Consider the following 16557-nt stretch of genomic DNA (forward strand, 5'->3'; position numbering starts at 1 on the left):
TCTAGTAAGGGGAATATGTGTATTTTTTGAAGTTCCATCGATATATATTTTAATAACAAGGAGATTAAACTTGTCTGCCAGAAATTTAGCAAAACTTTTTAGAAACTCAGGACCGTTTGAGTGTAATAGAAATGTTGGTCAAAATGCAAGTAATGGAATAAATAATGCAAAGTATAAAATTATTTTCACCTTATGGTAGATCAGGGTCTGCCTGCAGGAAAAAGGATGCTTACTCCACGCAAGTAATTGATATTATAATAGAATTATAGTATAGTATTAGTATTAGATAGTATTTTAGAATGCTGGAATTGCACTTTTTTTTTTTTAAGGAAGCGTGCACAGTCTTTAGTAATATATGCCTCCTGAAGACAGACCACTGACAAAACATAGTATGTTTTTTTAATTGGGTCACAGAGAACTTTCACATTCCAGAAGATAACGTTAAGATTTGGTATACTCCACATGGTATTAATCAGGAAATATCATTATGGGAAAGAAACGGTTGTATGCATTTGTAATTCCCTCCAGATGAGAGTTTGCACAGGTAACTTCCAAGACAATTAGGAGTAGCATGGGGTAAGAAAATTGAGTCTCTTCTGCAGCTTGTCAGTCACCATTTAAAAGAAAATAGTACGAAAAACAACAAACGCAGAGAAAAACGCAGGTGAGTGAAAAAACATCCACACAAGGTAACATGGGAGATTACAGTGAAGGTAGCTTGACAGTCAATGTCGGCAACCTCTGGAGTAGGGGTGAGCTTCGTGTTTGAGTCGAACATACGTTCGACTCGAACATCAGCTGTTCGGCGAATTCCAAACATTATGGGCCGTTCGCGCCAAATTCGTGTGGCGCTCACGGCCCACAATGCACTGCGATGGCGCAGTGCATTGCTGTCTCATGATTGGCCAAGCATGCACTGTGACCCTGCATGCTTGGCCAATCACAGCGCCGGCAGCGAGGAGAGCCATGATTGGCCACAGGCAGGATGCCTGTGGCCAATCATAGCTCAGGCTGTGTACTACACGCCCCACACTATATAAGGCCGCCAGCGCGGCGGCCTTGTGTAGTGTGTTGGCGTCTAAAACAGTTAGTGGGTGTTCTGTGTACCTTCAACACAGTATACACCGATCGTTATCGGCCGATTTTTCGTTCTTGCTCTTCTGTAGTGGTTGTTGTCTGCGTGCCCTGACCGCAGTATACACCGCTATATTCACCTATATAGCTAGCGATATATCTATCTTTTATAATGGAGCTTGCAGTCAGTGTTAGGAGCTTGTGCGTGCTGTCTGCGTGCTCTGAACCCAGTACACACCGCTATATCCACCTATATAGCAAACTATCTTGCTCGTTTTAAATAGAGCTTGTAGTCAGCGGTAGGAGCTTGTGCGTGCTGTCTGCGTGCTCTGAACCCAGTACACACCACTATATCCACCTATATAGCAAACTATCTTGCTCATTTTAAATAGAGTTTGCAGTCAGCGGTAGGAATTTGTGCGTGCTGTCTGCGCGCTCTGAACCCAGTATACACCGCTATATCCACCTACATAGCTCTTCTCTATTTGAGCCATCTGCCATCTGCAGGAGTTATTGGAAGTTGTGTGTGCCTCCAGCACAATATACACTACCCAATTGCTGTTTTTCCCAACTCCTTTCAGGCCATTACCATGTCTGGAAGGCCAGCAAGGAGAGGCAGACAGGCGCGAGCCGATAAGAGGGCAAGCAGGCTCTGTGTCTAGAGACAACAGTGCTGGTCGTGGACGCGGTGCATCGTCATCATCAGCACGTGGCCATGGGACACGCTTGTCCTTCTTTTCGGCAGCTGGACATGTTGAGCCGCAACATGCCAACGACTTGGTAGAGTGGATGACCAAGCCCTCTTCATCCTCCTCATCCTCTCTCACTCAGTCTCAGGATACTAGCAAAGCAGCTGCCAACGCATCGTCTTCCCTCCTCTCAATGTCATCATCAGTGACTCCTTCCCTAGACCCACCACGTCCTCCTGAGGAGTCTCCTGAACTCTTTGAGCACAGTGTTGGGTACATGCTCCAGGAGGATGCCCAGTGTTTTGTAGGCTCTGATGATGATACTCAGCTAGAGGAAGGCAGTAGCATGAATGCAGAGAGAGGGGATGCTCAAGAAGGACAGCAATCTGGCAGTCATGTTCCACACGCTGCAGCATACTGCCAGGTTTGCTCCAGCGATGAAGAGGGAGGGGATGATGAGGGCACTGACTCCACCTGGGTGCCTGGTAGGAGAGAGGAGGAGGAGGAGGAGGAGGCACATGTCCAACGAGGCAGGATGCCCTCCGGGGGCCAGCTTAGGGGCAGCACACCGACTGAATCATACCGCAGAGCTCCGCCTGTGCAGGGCGCTGCCTCTGCGCATTATTCTAAAAGTTCTTTGGTGTGGGCCTTTTTTGAGACGAGTGCATCAGATCGCACCGCTGCTATTTGCAATGTATGTCTCAAGCGTATTTCACGTGGCCAAAACATCAGCCGCTTGGGCACCACATGCTTGACCAGACATATGTTGACCTGCATTGCAGCTCGTTGGCATACCTCAAAGACCCACACCAAAGAACAAAGCGGACCTCTCCTTGCTCCTCATCAGCTGGGATCTCCAACCCCACTAGACCTTCAGTCCTCTCTGAAACCTGCTCTGAGAGGAATGAAGGTGTAGAATTAGGTGTGTCACAGCCAAGTGCTTCCTGGCACTCTGCTAGCAGTACACCCACGTCCGATTATAGCAGGCAAATGTCCCTGCCCCAGCTGCTGGACCGGCGGAAGAAGTTCACTCCCAGCCATCCACATGCCCAGCGGTTGAATGCTAGCTTGGCTAAATTGCTAGCACTTCAACTGCTGCCTTTTCAGTTGGTAGACTCGGCCCCCTTCCGTGAGTTTGTACAATGTGCGGTTCCTCAGTGGCAGGTCCCCAAATGCCACTTTTTCTCATGGAAGGCGATTCCGGCTCTCTACCGGCATGTGGAAGGCAATGTCCTTGCCTCGCTGGACAGGGCGGTCAGCGGTAAGGTGCATATTACCGCTGACTCATGGTCCAGCAGGCATGGACAGGGACGTTACCTGTCTTTCACGGCCCATTGGGTCACTCTTCTGGCAGCTGGGAAGGATGCAGGGCAAGGTGCAGTAGTGTTGGAGGTTGTTCCGCCACCACGTCTCCAAAATGCTACTATTGGTTGTGACACACCTCTCTCCTCCACCCCCTCCTCTTCTTCTTCCTCCATGGCCTCTTCCAGTGCTCTGTCCTCAGAACCAGCGGTGCTCCGTAGGCGTTCCAGGGGCTACGCAAGTACGCAGGCAAAGCGATGCCATGCCGTGCTTGCGCTGGTTTGTTTGGGGGACAGGAGCCACACTGGGGCGGATGTTTTGTCAGCTCTGCAGGGGCAGGCCGAGAGGTGGTTGACGCCACCCCAGCTTAAGCCAGGAATGGTGGTTTGCGACAATGGCACCAACCTCCTCTCCGCCCTCCAAAAGGGACAACTGACCCATGTGCCCTGTGTAGCTCACTTCCTTAACCTGGTGGTGCAGCGGTTCTTGGGCAGGTACCCGGGCTTACAGGATGTCCTGAAGCAGGCCAGGAAAGTCTGTGTTCATTTCCGCCGATCATTTAATGCCTGTGCTCGGCTAGCTGAGCTCCAAAAGGAGTTGAACCTGCCCAAGAACCGCCTTATATGTGACATGCCCACCAGGTGGAACTCAACGTTGGCCATGCTGCAGCGGCTGCACACGCAGCAGAGGGCCATCAATGAGTACCTGTGCGACTACGGCACCAGGACAGGGTCAGGGGAGCTTGGTTTTTTTCTCACCCCGCCAGTGGGGCATGATCAGGGATGCATGCACTGTCCTGTCACCGTTTGAGGAGGCCACAAGGATGGTGAGCAGTGACAGTGCATGCATCAGTGACACTGTACCTCTTGTCCACCTCTTGGAGCATACGCTGCGTGGAATAATGGACAGGGCACTTGAGGCAGAACAGAGGCAGGAAGAGGAGGACTTCCTTGCCTCTCAAGGCCCCCTTTATCCAGACAGTGTTCCTGCTGTGCCACCCATCACACAGGAATAGGATGAGGAGGAGGAAGAGGAGGAGGAGGAGGAGGAGGAGGAGGATGATTGTGTCAGCATGAAGGTGGAGGCTGGCACTCAGCATCAGCAGCAGCAGCAGTCTTGTAGGGATGATTTACAGTCCCAAGAAACCAGTGGACTTGTACGTGGCTGGGAGGAGGTAGCTGCGGATCATGTTGTCCTTAGTGACCCAGAGGACTCCGGACCGAATGCCTCAGCTAACCTACGCTGCATGGCCTCCCTGATCCTGCAAAGCCTGCGGAAGGATCCTCGTATTCTTCAGATCAAGGAGAGGGACCATTACTGGCTGGCCACTCTCCTTGATCCACGGTACAAGGGTAAGGTTGCCGACCTTATCTTGCCATCGCAGAGGGAGCAGAGGATGAGACATCTCTGGGAGGCCTTGCAGAAAGGTCTGTGCAACACGTTCCCAGAGACTGGGAGGTTACAAACTCCTGGTCCTGGACAACATGTTGCTGAGGCATTGGTCAGAAGGAGCGGTGGAGAAGGTGGCCGTCTGACTGATGCTTTCAGACAATTTTTTAGTCCGCAGCCCCAAGGTATGATCGGTTCCAGCAACCATCGCCAGCGTCTGATTTACATGGTGCAGGAATACCTAGGGGCAAGGTCAGACTTGGACACCTTTCCCACTGAAAATCCTCTGGCTTACTGGGTCTTGAGGATGGATCACTGGCCAGAGCTTGCACAGTATGCAATTGAGCTACTGGCCTGTCCTGCATCCAGCGTTCTTTCGGAACGCACCTTCAGTGCTGCTGGTGGCTTTGTTACCTGATCATAGGGTGCGCCTGTCCACCGAATCAGTTGATCGACTGACCTTCATCAAGATGAATCAGTCTTGGATCACCCACAGCTACCAAGCACCTGAAGCTGATGTAACCGAATAATTTTTTTGGAAATATCACATCCCTTCAAGACTGCCTATGCTGATGCTGAGTGACTGTCCTGTTATGTTGATTGTCTATCCTCTTCCTCCTCCGCTGATATGTTGGAAGAACATTTCTGGTTCTGGGTGATGCCATCAGCCCAATTTTTCTGCCCCTGTTTAACAGGGGCGTTTAATTACAATTTTTGATGCAATGCTTTGCAGCAGGGCTAATTCCTGCAATAAAACTAGAGTATATGGGAGAGGTTGCAGTGTGGTGGCACCAGCACCAGTGCCTAAGGCCCAATTTTTCTGCCCCTGTTTCTGCCCCGTTCCTGTGCCCACCCAGAGTAACTGTGAGGACTTATAGTGTTGTGGCACCAGCACCACAACCACCAAAGGTCAATTTTTCTACCACTGTTCAACAATGGCATGTAATTACAATTCTTGATATAATCGTTCACAGCAGGGCGCTCCAGCGCCAACCAAGAGTCACTTTGAGGGCTTACAATGTTGTAGCAAAACCAACACCTTGTTCCGCCATTTCTGCAGAGCATATAGGGCAGGCCCCTACTTTCAAACATCCAACTTACAAACATCTCCTACTTGCAAACGGAAGGAGACAACAGTAAGTGAGATGAAAAAAGATGGACGACAAAACAAATTATACAGGGGTGATAACCCTTCCCTATGTTTTCCAAAAAGCTTAAAAATAGTTTTTTTGACTGGAGCTACACTTTAAAAATGTACCAGTTCAAAATTACAAACAGATTCAACTTAACACAACAAACCTACACAGTCCCTGTCTTGTTTGCACCGCCTGTATACTGCTGTTCTGAGTATATAGGGCCTGGGGGCCACACACATTTCCTTTTTTTAATATGGGTACGGGGTTCCCCTTAATATGCGTACAAGACCCAAAGGGGCTGGTAATGGGCAGGGAGGGCTACCCATGCCATTTTTCTCAATGATTTTCAACCATATTGCAGGAACCAGATATAACATTAAAACCGCAAGCAGTTTTAAATGATGTTATTTCCGTTAAATGTCATTTTTTGTGCAGGGACTGTTCTAAACACGGGAAACACGTGGCACTTCACAGGCATACTACAGACACCCCCCAGGCACGATATTTAAAGTTATTTAATATATATATATATATATAAATATTTAAAATATTTCACTTTTTTTTCACTTTAATCGTCATTAAAATCAGTGCTCCCGCCAAAACGGCCATTTTTAAAAACATTTTAGGCATTGACCCATGTCCCCTGGGGCAGGAGCCAGGTCCCCAAACCCTTTTTAGGACAGCATCTTGCATATTAGCCGTTAAAATTAGCATTTTTAATTTCGAACGTTCGAGTCCCATAGACTTCAATGGGGTTCTAAAGTTCGTACGAATTTGGGGTCCATTCGAAAGTTCTGGTGCGAACCGAACCGGGGGATGTTCAGCTCATCCCTACTCTGGAGTGTAATTGTGAAAAAGTCAACGATAGCACCCTTTTAAACAATAGGAAAACAATGATGTTTAAGTCCATAATCAATTTTGAATCCCAGCTGAGAAATAGTGCTACTTTATGACCATTACTCGTGCTAATAAAAGGTCTTTCTCTAGTTTTTTTGAGTGGGAGCTCGCTGTTTTTATAGTTCAATCATTTTATTACTAAGGTTCTGGGAGGGTTCCCCAGAGGGAAAGTTTGGCTTGGGACCCTATAAACAGTGGATTAATTACATTTTGAAAGGACTGTTTTAAGTGTGAAGATTTAATACATTTCATTATTTAGGGATACCAACTAATCGCGTATTATTTTTCCAGAGTCAGTTTTCAAGGTAAAACAATCAACTGTAATTAACTTTTACATAGTTAGTCAGATTGAAAAAAGACATCTAGTTCAACCAATAAAATAAAAATAAAATCATACAATCCCATATATACAACCTACAGTTGATCCAGAGGGAGGCACAAATTCCCTCCTGGGTCAACTTTCCCTATAATGGTTGGTACCCAGTTATATTATGTACATTTAGGAAAGAATCCAGGCCTTTTTAAAGCAATCTACTGAGCTTGCCAGAACCAGCTCTTGAGGGAGTCTATTCACATTTTCACAGCTCCTACTGTGAGGAAACCTTTCCGTATTTGGAGATTAAATCTCTTATCCTCTAGATGTAAAGAGTGCCCCCCTTGTCCTCTGTAATGACCTTAAAGTGAATAACTCAACAGCAAAGTTAAACGTACACAGCAATGCCTCCTTATTTCAAAGTTCAAGTATCACATCATGACGTTTCAACAGAATTTTTTTTCTTTACTCCACACAGAGGACCAATGATTCTTCTCCCTTGCCTTAGCTACACAGAGGAGGCATGTCTAATAACTCCTGGGGGAATATAGCCAAGGATGCCATACTCCACTGGATTGATGGAACCTGTATACTGACTACAGTACATGGTGATCTCTCATTAACCCACTCTCCAAAGAAATCCAAGGCATGACTTCTAGGTCTCCCCCCAACTGAGCCATGCCTCCCAACACCATACTCTTTAACATGCGGTCTCCTGACTAGAGAAAAGCATTTATCAAAGAGAGGGCAGACCAAGACCACACAGGGAATGTCTTAAGGTAAATTAACAATATACTCTTAGGGCCGGTTCACACAGCGAGGCGATGCGAGGCGACACGGCTCGCCTCGCCTCGCTCCCGCAAGTCGCCCCCGTTCTGTACAATGGAACCGTTCTGAGAGGAGCGACTCGAGTCGCTCCGACTCAGAAAAAAGGTTCCTGTACTACTTCGGGGCGACTTCGGGGGCGACTTGCATTGACTTCTATACAGAAGTCCTCTGCAAGTCGCCGCTGAGGTCCCCGCAGGTCGCGGCGAGGCAAGTCGGAGACGCCGCGCCTCGCTGTGTGAACCGGCCCTTAAGTGTCTTCTTTTAATGATACTGCCATTTCAGTGAAAACAGTTAAACAAGTGGGGTGCAAAAATCCTCTGCAATGCTGAAAATATCTAGCTCTTGTGAGTAAATTATCAAAATGCTTTCAGCTGGCTAAGGTGTTAATGTTTGTTTGTTTATTTTCAAATCTTCTAACCCTGAGAAGTTGAACTTTCCTTCACAGAGTAGAATTTTAGGTCTAGCTTCTCACAAGGAGTAATGTGCAGGTCCAGTGTGTCTGCTTATTGAAGGAAAAGTATGGCCAAAGCTTAGTTCAGCACTCCTGTGACCCAGAATCAACCAACAGTCAGCTAAAGGTGTAAAAAGGTTAGGTATTATACTCTTCTTTTCTTTGTCTTCCATGATGCAGGGGATGACATCATCCTTTTAAAAAAAAAACTGGGGAATGGTGATTACACCAAGTTTCATGGGAAGATGCTGCAGAACAGTGCTGGAAGCACCTTCTCAGCAAGTTTTGATTTACTCTAAGTTCTCCAGATCTCACCAGAAGAAGAATGACTGCATCCTCGCCACAGTGCAGAAGATGGAAGCCAGAAGAAAAGTGAGTATAACATCTAACCAGGTTATTTTTTTTAAATTCGACCTTACATTTTAACTGCAAGGTACATTTAAAGGCTAAATGCTTCTAAACGCTTGAAGAAGTATTCATTTTATTACATGCTGAATGGGGGCTTGTTTACATCTGAAGAATTGACATGCATTCAGCAGCATTTTTCAATGTAGACAAATTTCAGAATTTTAAAATGAGAAATCCACTGGTTTCAGTAGAGTCTGTTCACGCCAATACCCTGGAACATGTAGTGGGGAAAAGCCTCTGAAAGCTGAATTTTGAGTGCCATGACCTTGAACTTGTCCTCTAAGACAATTTAAGTTGAGTCTTTTAAAATGTAACATGATTCAATTTTGACGTTTGTCAGTACATAAAACTCAGAGTTGTGGTGTGAACAACTTATATTGTGCTACCCATCACCTTAAATAATTTCTTGAGCACCGTGCTTCCCTGTTCCCCTCATGCAGTTTAATACAACATTGAAAAAAATTACATAAAAGTGGGGCAGAACAAAGAAGAACAGTTATTTAGAAAGATGCGTAGTATATATTTTTGCATCTGTTTCTTTCTGCAGTAGTTATTATTAGAATCAATATTACGATGGGAGTTGCCAAGCTATGAAATTTCCAAGACACTGTCTAAATCTTCCCATCTGGGAAAAAGGAGTAAAAAAATTGTTTCTTGCCCTCTCTGTACAAAACATGAAAATATTTGGCTTTAAAAACATTTTGTACTTTAAAATTCAAGTGCCTTTTGCACTATTATTTATAATGTAGCCAAGTACACTTTGTATGAATTCTGCTTGGCACCTGGAAAAGGGAATGATTGAAACACAGTGAAGGGTGAATCTCCCACTATCTCCAGGAAGGGCCTAGAGATGTGTACTTATTTTGCATAGGGAGGTGTCCATGGTGTGCATGTGTGGGAGGAAGTAGGAGAAAGTGTTGTGCTGTGCTGGGCAGACCACACAGGGGATCAATGATGGGTAGTATGTGCTGTTATAAAACTGCTGGCAGAAGGGGTTGTGGCCCTCTAGGGGTGCAGGCTTGATAAGTGCATGTAACATTTAATGGACAATGACAGTGGAAAATGGCATGCTGCATTACCTTTTTCAGGAAAGTATGCCTGAGATTTCAATAAAGTCCCATACTTCTGCTACCCTTGGTGAATGCAATTTACAAATATCTACATGTAGCCCCCTCTAACAATAGGTAGGTGCTGGTAATAGGGTTTTACTAGAAAAACTGTCAGCACAGGCAAATTTAGGCAGGCCTATGCTGCAAGCTAGGCCTGTCTGTTTTGATCTAAGGGCTGGGAGTGGTCAGAGTAGCAGTGGGTGTGGCCACCTGTGCTCTAGTTCTGAGGCACCTTCCCTGCTTCTAGGGAGAAAGTTCTGGAAGAGGGAGAGGGCCTAGGACTGGAGTGGCAGGCAGCTTGTGTGGGAGCCCTGACCAATCCCCAACTGGATTTGGCAGGGGGTGGGCCTCCTATATAAGCTGAGGTAACATGCCACTGGGGGGAGTTGTCGGCTGAGTGAAGTGGAGGATAGAATACTAAACAGCAGCAGGAGGGCACCCCCATCTGGGGTGGGGGGTGTACTGATCGCAGGAGGAGGCCCAGGGAGAGCTGTGAAAGAACTTTGCCATTACATATTCATTGGCAATGTCTTTATCATCACACGGTCATTGATAAAGAACTCCTGGAGCAGAGGGGCAGGTGAAGCTGTCAGCGAGTATGGTCAGGTCAAGTGCTCCATCAAGGACTCAGGGCAGAGAAAGGTCGGGGAGTGTAGCACAGTGGAGGGCTAGATGTGCCAGGAAGTCTGTGAGGGAACTTTGCTTTTACACAGTCATCAGTAAAGTCTTCAATTTGTGCCACTATACATATAAGTGCTTACACCAAAAAGATGTCAATGTTTACTTCTATCACAATCTACCATAAACAGTAAACGGTGTCCATTGATTCCAACAAGAAACAAAAAATAAAGTCCAAAGTGAGTCCAAGCAAAAAAGTGATACTTCAACACCAAAGTGAATGATTGTGCCTCCTCTCCACCAGCATGTATGTGTACAGCTCACTCACCAGAACCTCTTGACCACTTTTACAGGAAGCCAAGAACAGCCTTTGGTGATCTCTTGTTGGCAAGTTCTGGGTTCAGAACACTCTTCTTCTATCCACTCACATCCAGCCAATGACTTCAATGTAGGGAAGGCATCCAGAACCAGAACAGCAATAATGGTCCTCTGGTGCAATTAAACACTCAGCATAAAGCTTTAATAAAGAGGAGGAGAGGAGAGAAGAACCTCCCACGGTGTCGTATGTGGAAAATATATTAAGAACAAAGTTAAATTGCAAATAAAAAAGGGATTCACTGTGATTAGTATTAGTAATAAAGTCCCAAAATATAAATCTGGGACTTGATTTAAAAAAAATAAAATAAAATCTGTGTATACCAGGATAAATCCAGCAATATGTGTGATATGTCTAACCACTCACCAGAAAGTGGAAAAAAATCCAGAATCAAATAAACATCACCCAATGTGTTTGGGAAAGGTCCTTCACAATTGTACCTCCACCAATCTATACACTCACTAGATGGCAAACAATGATATGCCTTAGACCGTTACTCTGAAGTGAAGAGTCATCTTGCTCTAGTGCTCACTTTTTCTTTTTTGTTTCAAAGTAAAATTGCACTTACACTAGGATAAAGTCGTTCCAGCATTACAATCAGCGTGGAAATGCTGGTTTGCATTCCACCTGCGTTCCAAGTTGGCAGAAGTGATGTGTCCCGGAAGTCCCACCCAAGAACATATTCTTTAGCACAATTCATAACCACCATTTGCTTCACAATTTTTGTCCTTTTTGTGCAGGTGTAGGACTTTCTAGCCCTATTGTTTAACCAAGAAATGTTCACACCATAATGTTGTGATACGGAGCATTAATTTAGAACGTTTCCACAAAAAACCCTGCATAAACGGTTAAAATGCTTGATTACAAGCAATTTCACAGGAAATGCCATACAAAATACCTGTAAAAAAACATTTCCACCTTCAACTAAGCACTTTCAAAATGTTTGATAGCACTTTCTAACACTCGTACATTCACATATGCTATTGTAAGGCCTTTTCACACATTTCTAGTTTTTGGAAACGTCAACTATATCAATATTCCTAGTCATATAAAACATTTTAGCTGTTATCTACTCATTGTAGACATTGTGTTACTTTTTTTTTTCTTCCTTGATCACACATCTTTCTCTGTCTTAACATTTTTATCCTACAATTCCTCATTTGTATATTGCAGTTATGTACTTAACATGTCACATGATCCAACTCTAATCACCCATGCTACTGCTAACTCTGCTCTTTACACCGGTATAGTGTGACTCACTGCAGGTTCACACATCATAATTTAGAGATCTCGCTCCATTTTCCTCAATCTCTGCTGCCCCCACCACTAGACATCTCCATAGCAGGTCTATTTTCTCCACACACGTCAACATATACGTCTGTACTCCCACTCCCAATAGCACACATCTCCCATCACACACGTACAATGCTGGACAGGCTTCTCCAATATTACCATTCTATGCCTTTATTGTTACTTGTACCTTTTGCAGATTCTACACATTCTAGGCTGCACAGTATAGAGTCCTCTCTGCATACCTTACAGCACGACGACCAACACAGCCTTCATTATCTCAGTGTAGCTACAGCCTACCATTGACTCAACTATAGAATGCAGAATTCATACAGAGAATTGTATGTCCAAACATTTTTATGGCAGCGGTGGCAAAAATTGCCAAGATCGTGAACAATACACGAACCCTAGTCATTCCACTGTGTTTTTTTTTTTTTTGTTTGTTTGTTTTTAAACCTGTAGTAAAAAATGTATTTTCAAATTGAGCTTTACAGTCACATTGCACATCTTAGGAAAGAGATGCTCCTAAAGTCATACTCAAACAGAACTGTTAAAGAGCTAACCATAATTCAATACAAAGGCAGGTTACATCAGTACTAATTTACTCCTAGCTAACTAGTTCTTCACTTATTGTAAGCAACTGGTGATATTCTTTAAAGGCATTGCACAAATGGTGTGGCTGGTGCCATCTGTCTACGCATGAATAGAAGACAGCATGACATCTATTGTGTTGAAAAGGCAGCCTTGTGTTAATTATGAGACACATACAATACAAAAAAAAAAAAAAACCATGGTATTGTGAAATATCATATGAACAGAAAGAGAGATGGACAGAAAGAGATGACAGCAAGCCAGCTATAGATAGATAGATGGTACTGATAGATGGTTTAAATGATAGACATAACATTCTAGATAGATAAATAGATATGGAATAAGAAGCTAGTCCTTTTAGCTTGAAGCAAATGCAACTGCATTAGAGAGATTACTGTTCTGCTTTTAAAGAATTGCATATTCTTAATGTCCTTATTTGTGAAATGAAGGTTGCCTGGATATAAATGCGATGGATTCATTGCTGCATGGACCCATACATAGATGATATGATAGATATTTGTATCCGTACCTTTTGTTTTAGGATCAAATCCATCCTTCTGCAGAGCAGATTTCTCTGCAGGTTGCGGATCCCTCATTTTTTCCAACTGAAGACTGTGCTGAATTCACTTGATGCTCAGTGTGTGACTGCAAAACTGCACAGGCAGCAGCTGAACCAACACAGGTGGGGAGAGGGGGGGAGAAGGAGAGCTGCAGCAGTACCGTCAGTCCTAGAGTGTTATAATGCAGCTGCTACCCATACTGTAGATCTTGAATGTATAAGCCCCTCTGATACTTGAATCATGAGTGTTATACAATTGATTAACACCTTATTATTGAACTAGATGGAAATGATAGTAATCAGATACCATTCCTACAGCGGTAAGATCTGATAAAAAGCAAGTGATGCATTGCTTGCAAAAAAATGTATAAAGGTGCATTGATAAATGCTTTAATTTATTGCAAGGAATAGTCTTTGCAAAAGAGGATGTTCCAACCTTCTGGTAAAAAATAAAATAAAATCACCAATGTCAATAGAATATCATCTCTGATTCTGTGGACAAAAATAAGTAGTTTCTTTGTTTGTGGCTCATCAATCTATTAAAGCGGGAGTCCGCCATTTTTTTTTTTTTTTAAAGCCAGCAGCTACAAATACTGCAGCTGCTGACTTTTAAAATAATGACACTTACCCGCCCAGCGCGCCCGCGATGTCGGCACCCGAAGCCGATCTCTCGATCGTCTCTCGGGTGCTGCCGCCGCCATCTTGGGTATGGGAATCAGGAAGTGGAGCCTTTCGGCTTAATTTCCCGGTTCCCTACTGCGCATGCGCGAATCGCGCTGCGCAATAAGGATGGTCCCCGCTGTCTCTGGGATCCGTGTGTTTCCCAGCAGGCAGCGGGGGACCTTCGGAAAGGGGCGTAGATTCTGTGGAAAGGGGCGTACCTTCTGCAGAATCTACGCCAGAAGTGGGTGCAGATACCTGTACTGTACAGGTACCTGCACTCCCCTCCCCCCTGAAAGGTGCCAATTGTGGCGCCGGAGGGGGAGAGGGTTCCAATGAGTGGAAGGTCCACTTTAGGGTGGACCTCTGCTTTAAGTCGATCATGAAGAAGTCACAAGTGGGCCTGGTAGACACTTGTGGACAGATGCGTCCACTCTTTATGAGAAATCTGCCTGTTTATGGTCACATGAAAGCCTAAGGAATATTGACAATTTTCATCTTGGGAACCAAACTCTAAATTGCAGAAACTGAAAGTCATTGGAGTCAGTTTGATTTTACGCATCAGATATTTTAAGCTGAAGGGGCACAGAGTTGGTCATGCATGAATGCTTTGTGTTACAGGGAAACTCCACTTTCATTGGAAAAATAAGGGAAAAAAAAAAAAAAAAATATATATATATATATATATATATATATATATATATATATATATATATATATATATTTATATATGTAATGTGTATAGCATATACAATTCTGACACAAGGTGTATTGTAATTCACCACTTCAGCCCCAGAAGATTTGGCTGCTGAATGACCGTGTTATTTTTTGCAATTTGAGACTGCGTCAATTTAACTGACAATTGCGCGGTCGTGCAACATTGCACCCAAACAAAAGTGATGTCCTTTTTTTTTTCTGTGGTTTTTATTTTTTGCGCTATAAACAAAGAAAGAGCAACAATTTTGAAAAAAATAGCAATATTTTGTACTTTTTGCTATAATAAATATCCCCATTTTTTTTTTAAAGCAAATTTTTTCTTAGTTTAGACCGCTATGTATTCTTCCACATATTTTTGGTAAAAAAAAAAATCGCAATAAGCATATATTGATTGGTTTGCGCAAAAGTTATATTGTCTCAAATATAGGGGATAGATCTATAACATTTTTATTATTATTATATTTTTTTTAACTAGTAATGGCGGTGATCTGCAATTTTTATCGGGACTGCGACATTAGGGGACACATCGGACACTTTTGAAACATTTTTGGGACCATTGGCATTTATACAGCAATCAGTGCTATTTAAATGCACTGATTACTGTATAAATGTCACTGGCAGGGAAGGGGTTAAAACAAAGGGGCCATCAAGGGGTTAACTGTGTTCTCTGTGTGTGTTTCTAACTGTAGGGGGAGGGGACTGACCTAGAGGAAGTGACAGATCGTGGTCCCAAAATAATAGGAACTCACAATCAGTCAAGCATCTCCTCACAGAGCAGGGATTTGTGTGTTTACACACACACACACACACACACACACTTTCCTGTTCTGCCTCTCGTGCCCGCAATCGTTTGAGGCTGGTGGTCATCGCGACCATCGGCCATGAGCGTGCGCCTGCTATCCCGATCCCGCAAGCTGATGTAGACCTACGATGGCATGTGGGATCGTGCCGACCTGCTGGGGGAAAAAAACGATGGCTGGTCAGCAAGGGGTTAAAGGGTAACTCCACTTTTGTGGCAAAAAAATAGCAAATAAAGAAAAAATAATATAGCGTATACAATTGTGACACAATTCATATTGTAATTGAATGTTATTAAAAGTTACCTTTGCCTTCCAAATTGCAGCGCTGTAATTTTCTGTAAAATGCAATGCAAAATGGCAACCTGGAGGCATCCTGTACACAGAACGCCCACCCCCCCAGAAATGTAATTTACTGCTTGTGTAATTGGCTCACTGATTTTCCCAGAAGTCTGCACTAAGATACAAGTCATATTTTGAGCATCCCTGCAACAGTTATTGTATTTTTAATGAGATACTCCCAAAAGGAAAGCACATCTAAAGGGATGCAGCAATTTCCTCATTTGAGCCCTGCAGTTGCAGCAGGTGACTAATAATTATAAAAACACTCCCATACAGACAAACAAACAGCTATTTCTTCAGACTAACAAAAGGTAGGAATTTGCAACAAAGTTTGTTAAAATCCCTGCAATGTGCATTGATCACCTAGAGGGGAGTGTTTATTTTTTCCTCGACAAAGGTGGAGTTATCCTTTAAGTTTTGCTTTTTGGCTACAATAGATGTCCACTGGAAAGAAATGTTTTCCTTGAAAAACTTTTACACAAACAGAGTACTAATAGGAAAAGGTGTAAAAAATGCAGTCACCTGTGTTGTCACCTGAGCAGGAAGTGAAGGCAAATCCTCTAACAGTAACAACTGTTCCTATGACAATTTTCTAAGATGAGAATATGTTCATTTTGCAGAGATTTCATTTTATTAAATGTTGCATCACCAGGTCAGGAAATAAGGGTAAATCTTCCCAGCAGGACAAAGAAAGTTTTAGCTTTAAATACACCCTTAAGTACTTTTGTCACAAACCTAGGTCGGCACGTGACGAGTGCTTTTGAGAGGTGCAGCTACTCATACAGTATTAACCCCACAGCACCATAAGATCAATGCTGGAGGGGTATCCCGTGAGGAAGGGGAGTAGAAGAGGAGTTAAGATTTCAAGGAACATAGGGGGTTATTTACGAAAAGCAAATCCACTTTGCATTGCAAGTGCACCTGAAAGTGAGCTTGGCAGTGCAGTCACTCTAAATCTGAAGGGTAGATCTGAAATGAGGGGAAGCTCTGCTGATTTTTTTCATCCAATCA

General features: G+C 43.9%; 1 protein-coding gene across 1 annotated transcript in view; it reads right to left on the bottom strand.

Moving 5' to 3' along the window:
- Positions 1-13151, bottom strand: part of MREG (melanoregulin) — a 120821-nt gene extending 107670 nt beyond the window's left edge. Inside the window, exon 1 of the mRNA XM_077448321.1 lies at positions 13001-13151. Coding sequence (XP_077304447.1) covers positions 13001-13067 — 67 coding nt within the window. The 5' untranslated portion in view covers positions 13068-13151. The remainder of the gene's footprint in view (positions 1-13000) is intronic.
- Positions 13152-16557: the final 3406 nt, after the last annotated feature.

The sequence above is a fragment of the Lithobates pipiens genome, unplaced genomic scaffold (assembly GCF_037356315.1).
Source record: "Lithobates pipiens isolate NorthernLeopardFrog02 unplaced genomic scaffold, aLitPip1_a1.2 Scaffold_22, whole genome shotgun sequence".
In the NCBI taxonomy this organism is placed as follows: domain Eukaryota; kingdom Metazoa; phylum Chordata; class Amphibia; order Anura; family Ranidae; genus Lithobates; species Lithobates pipiens.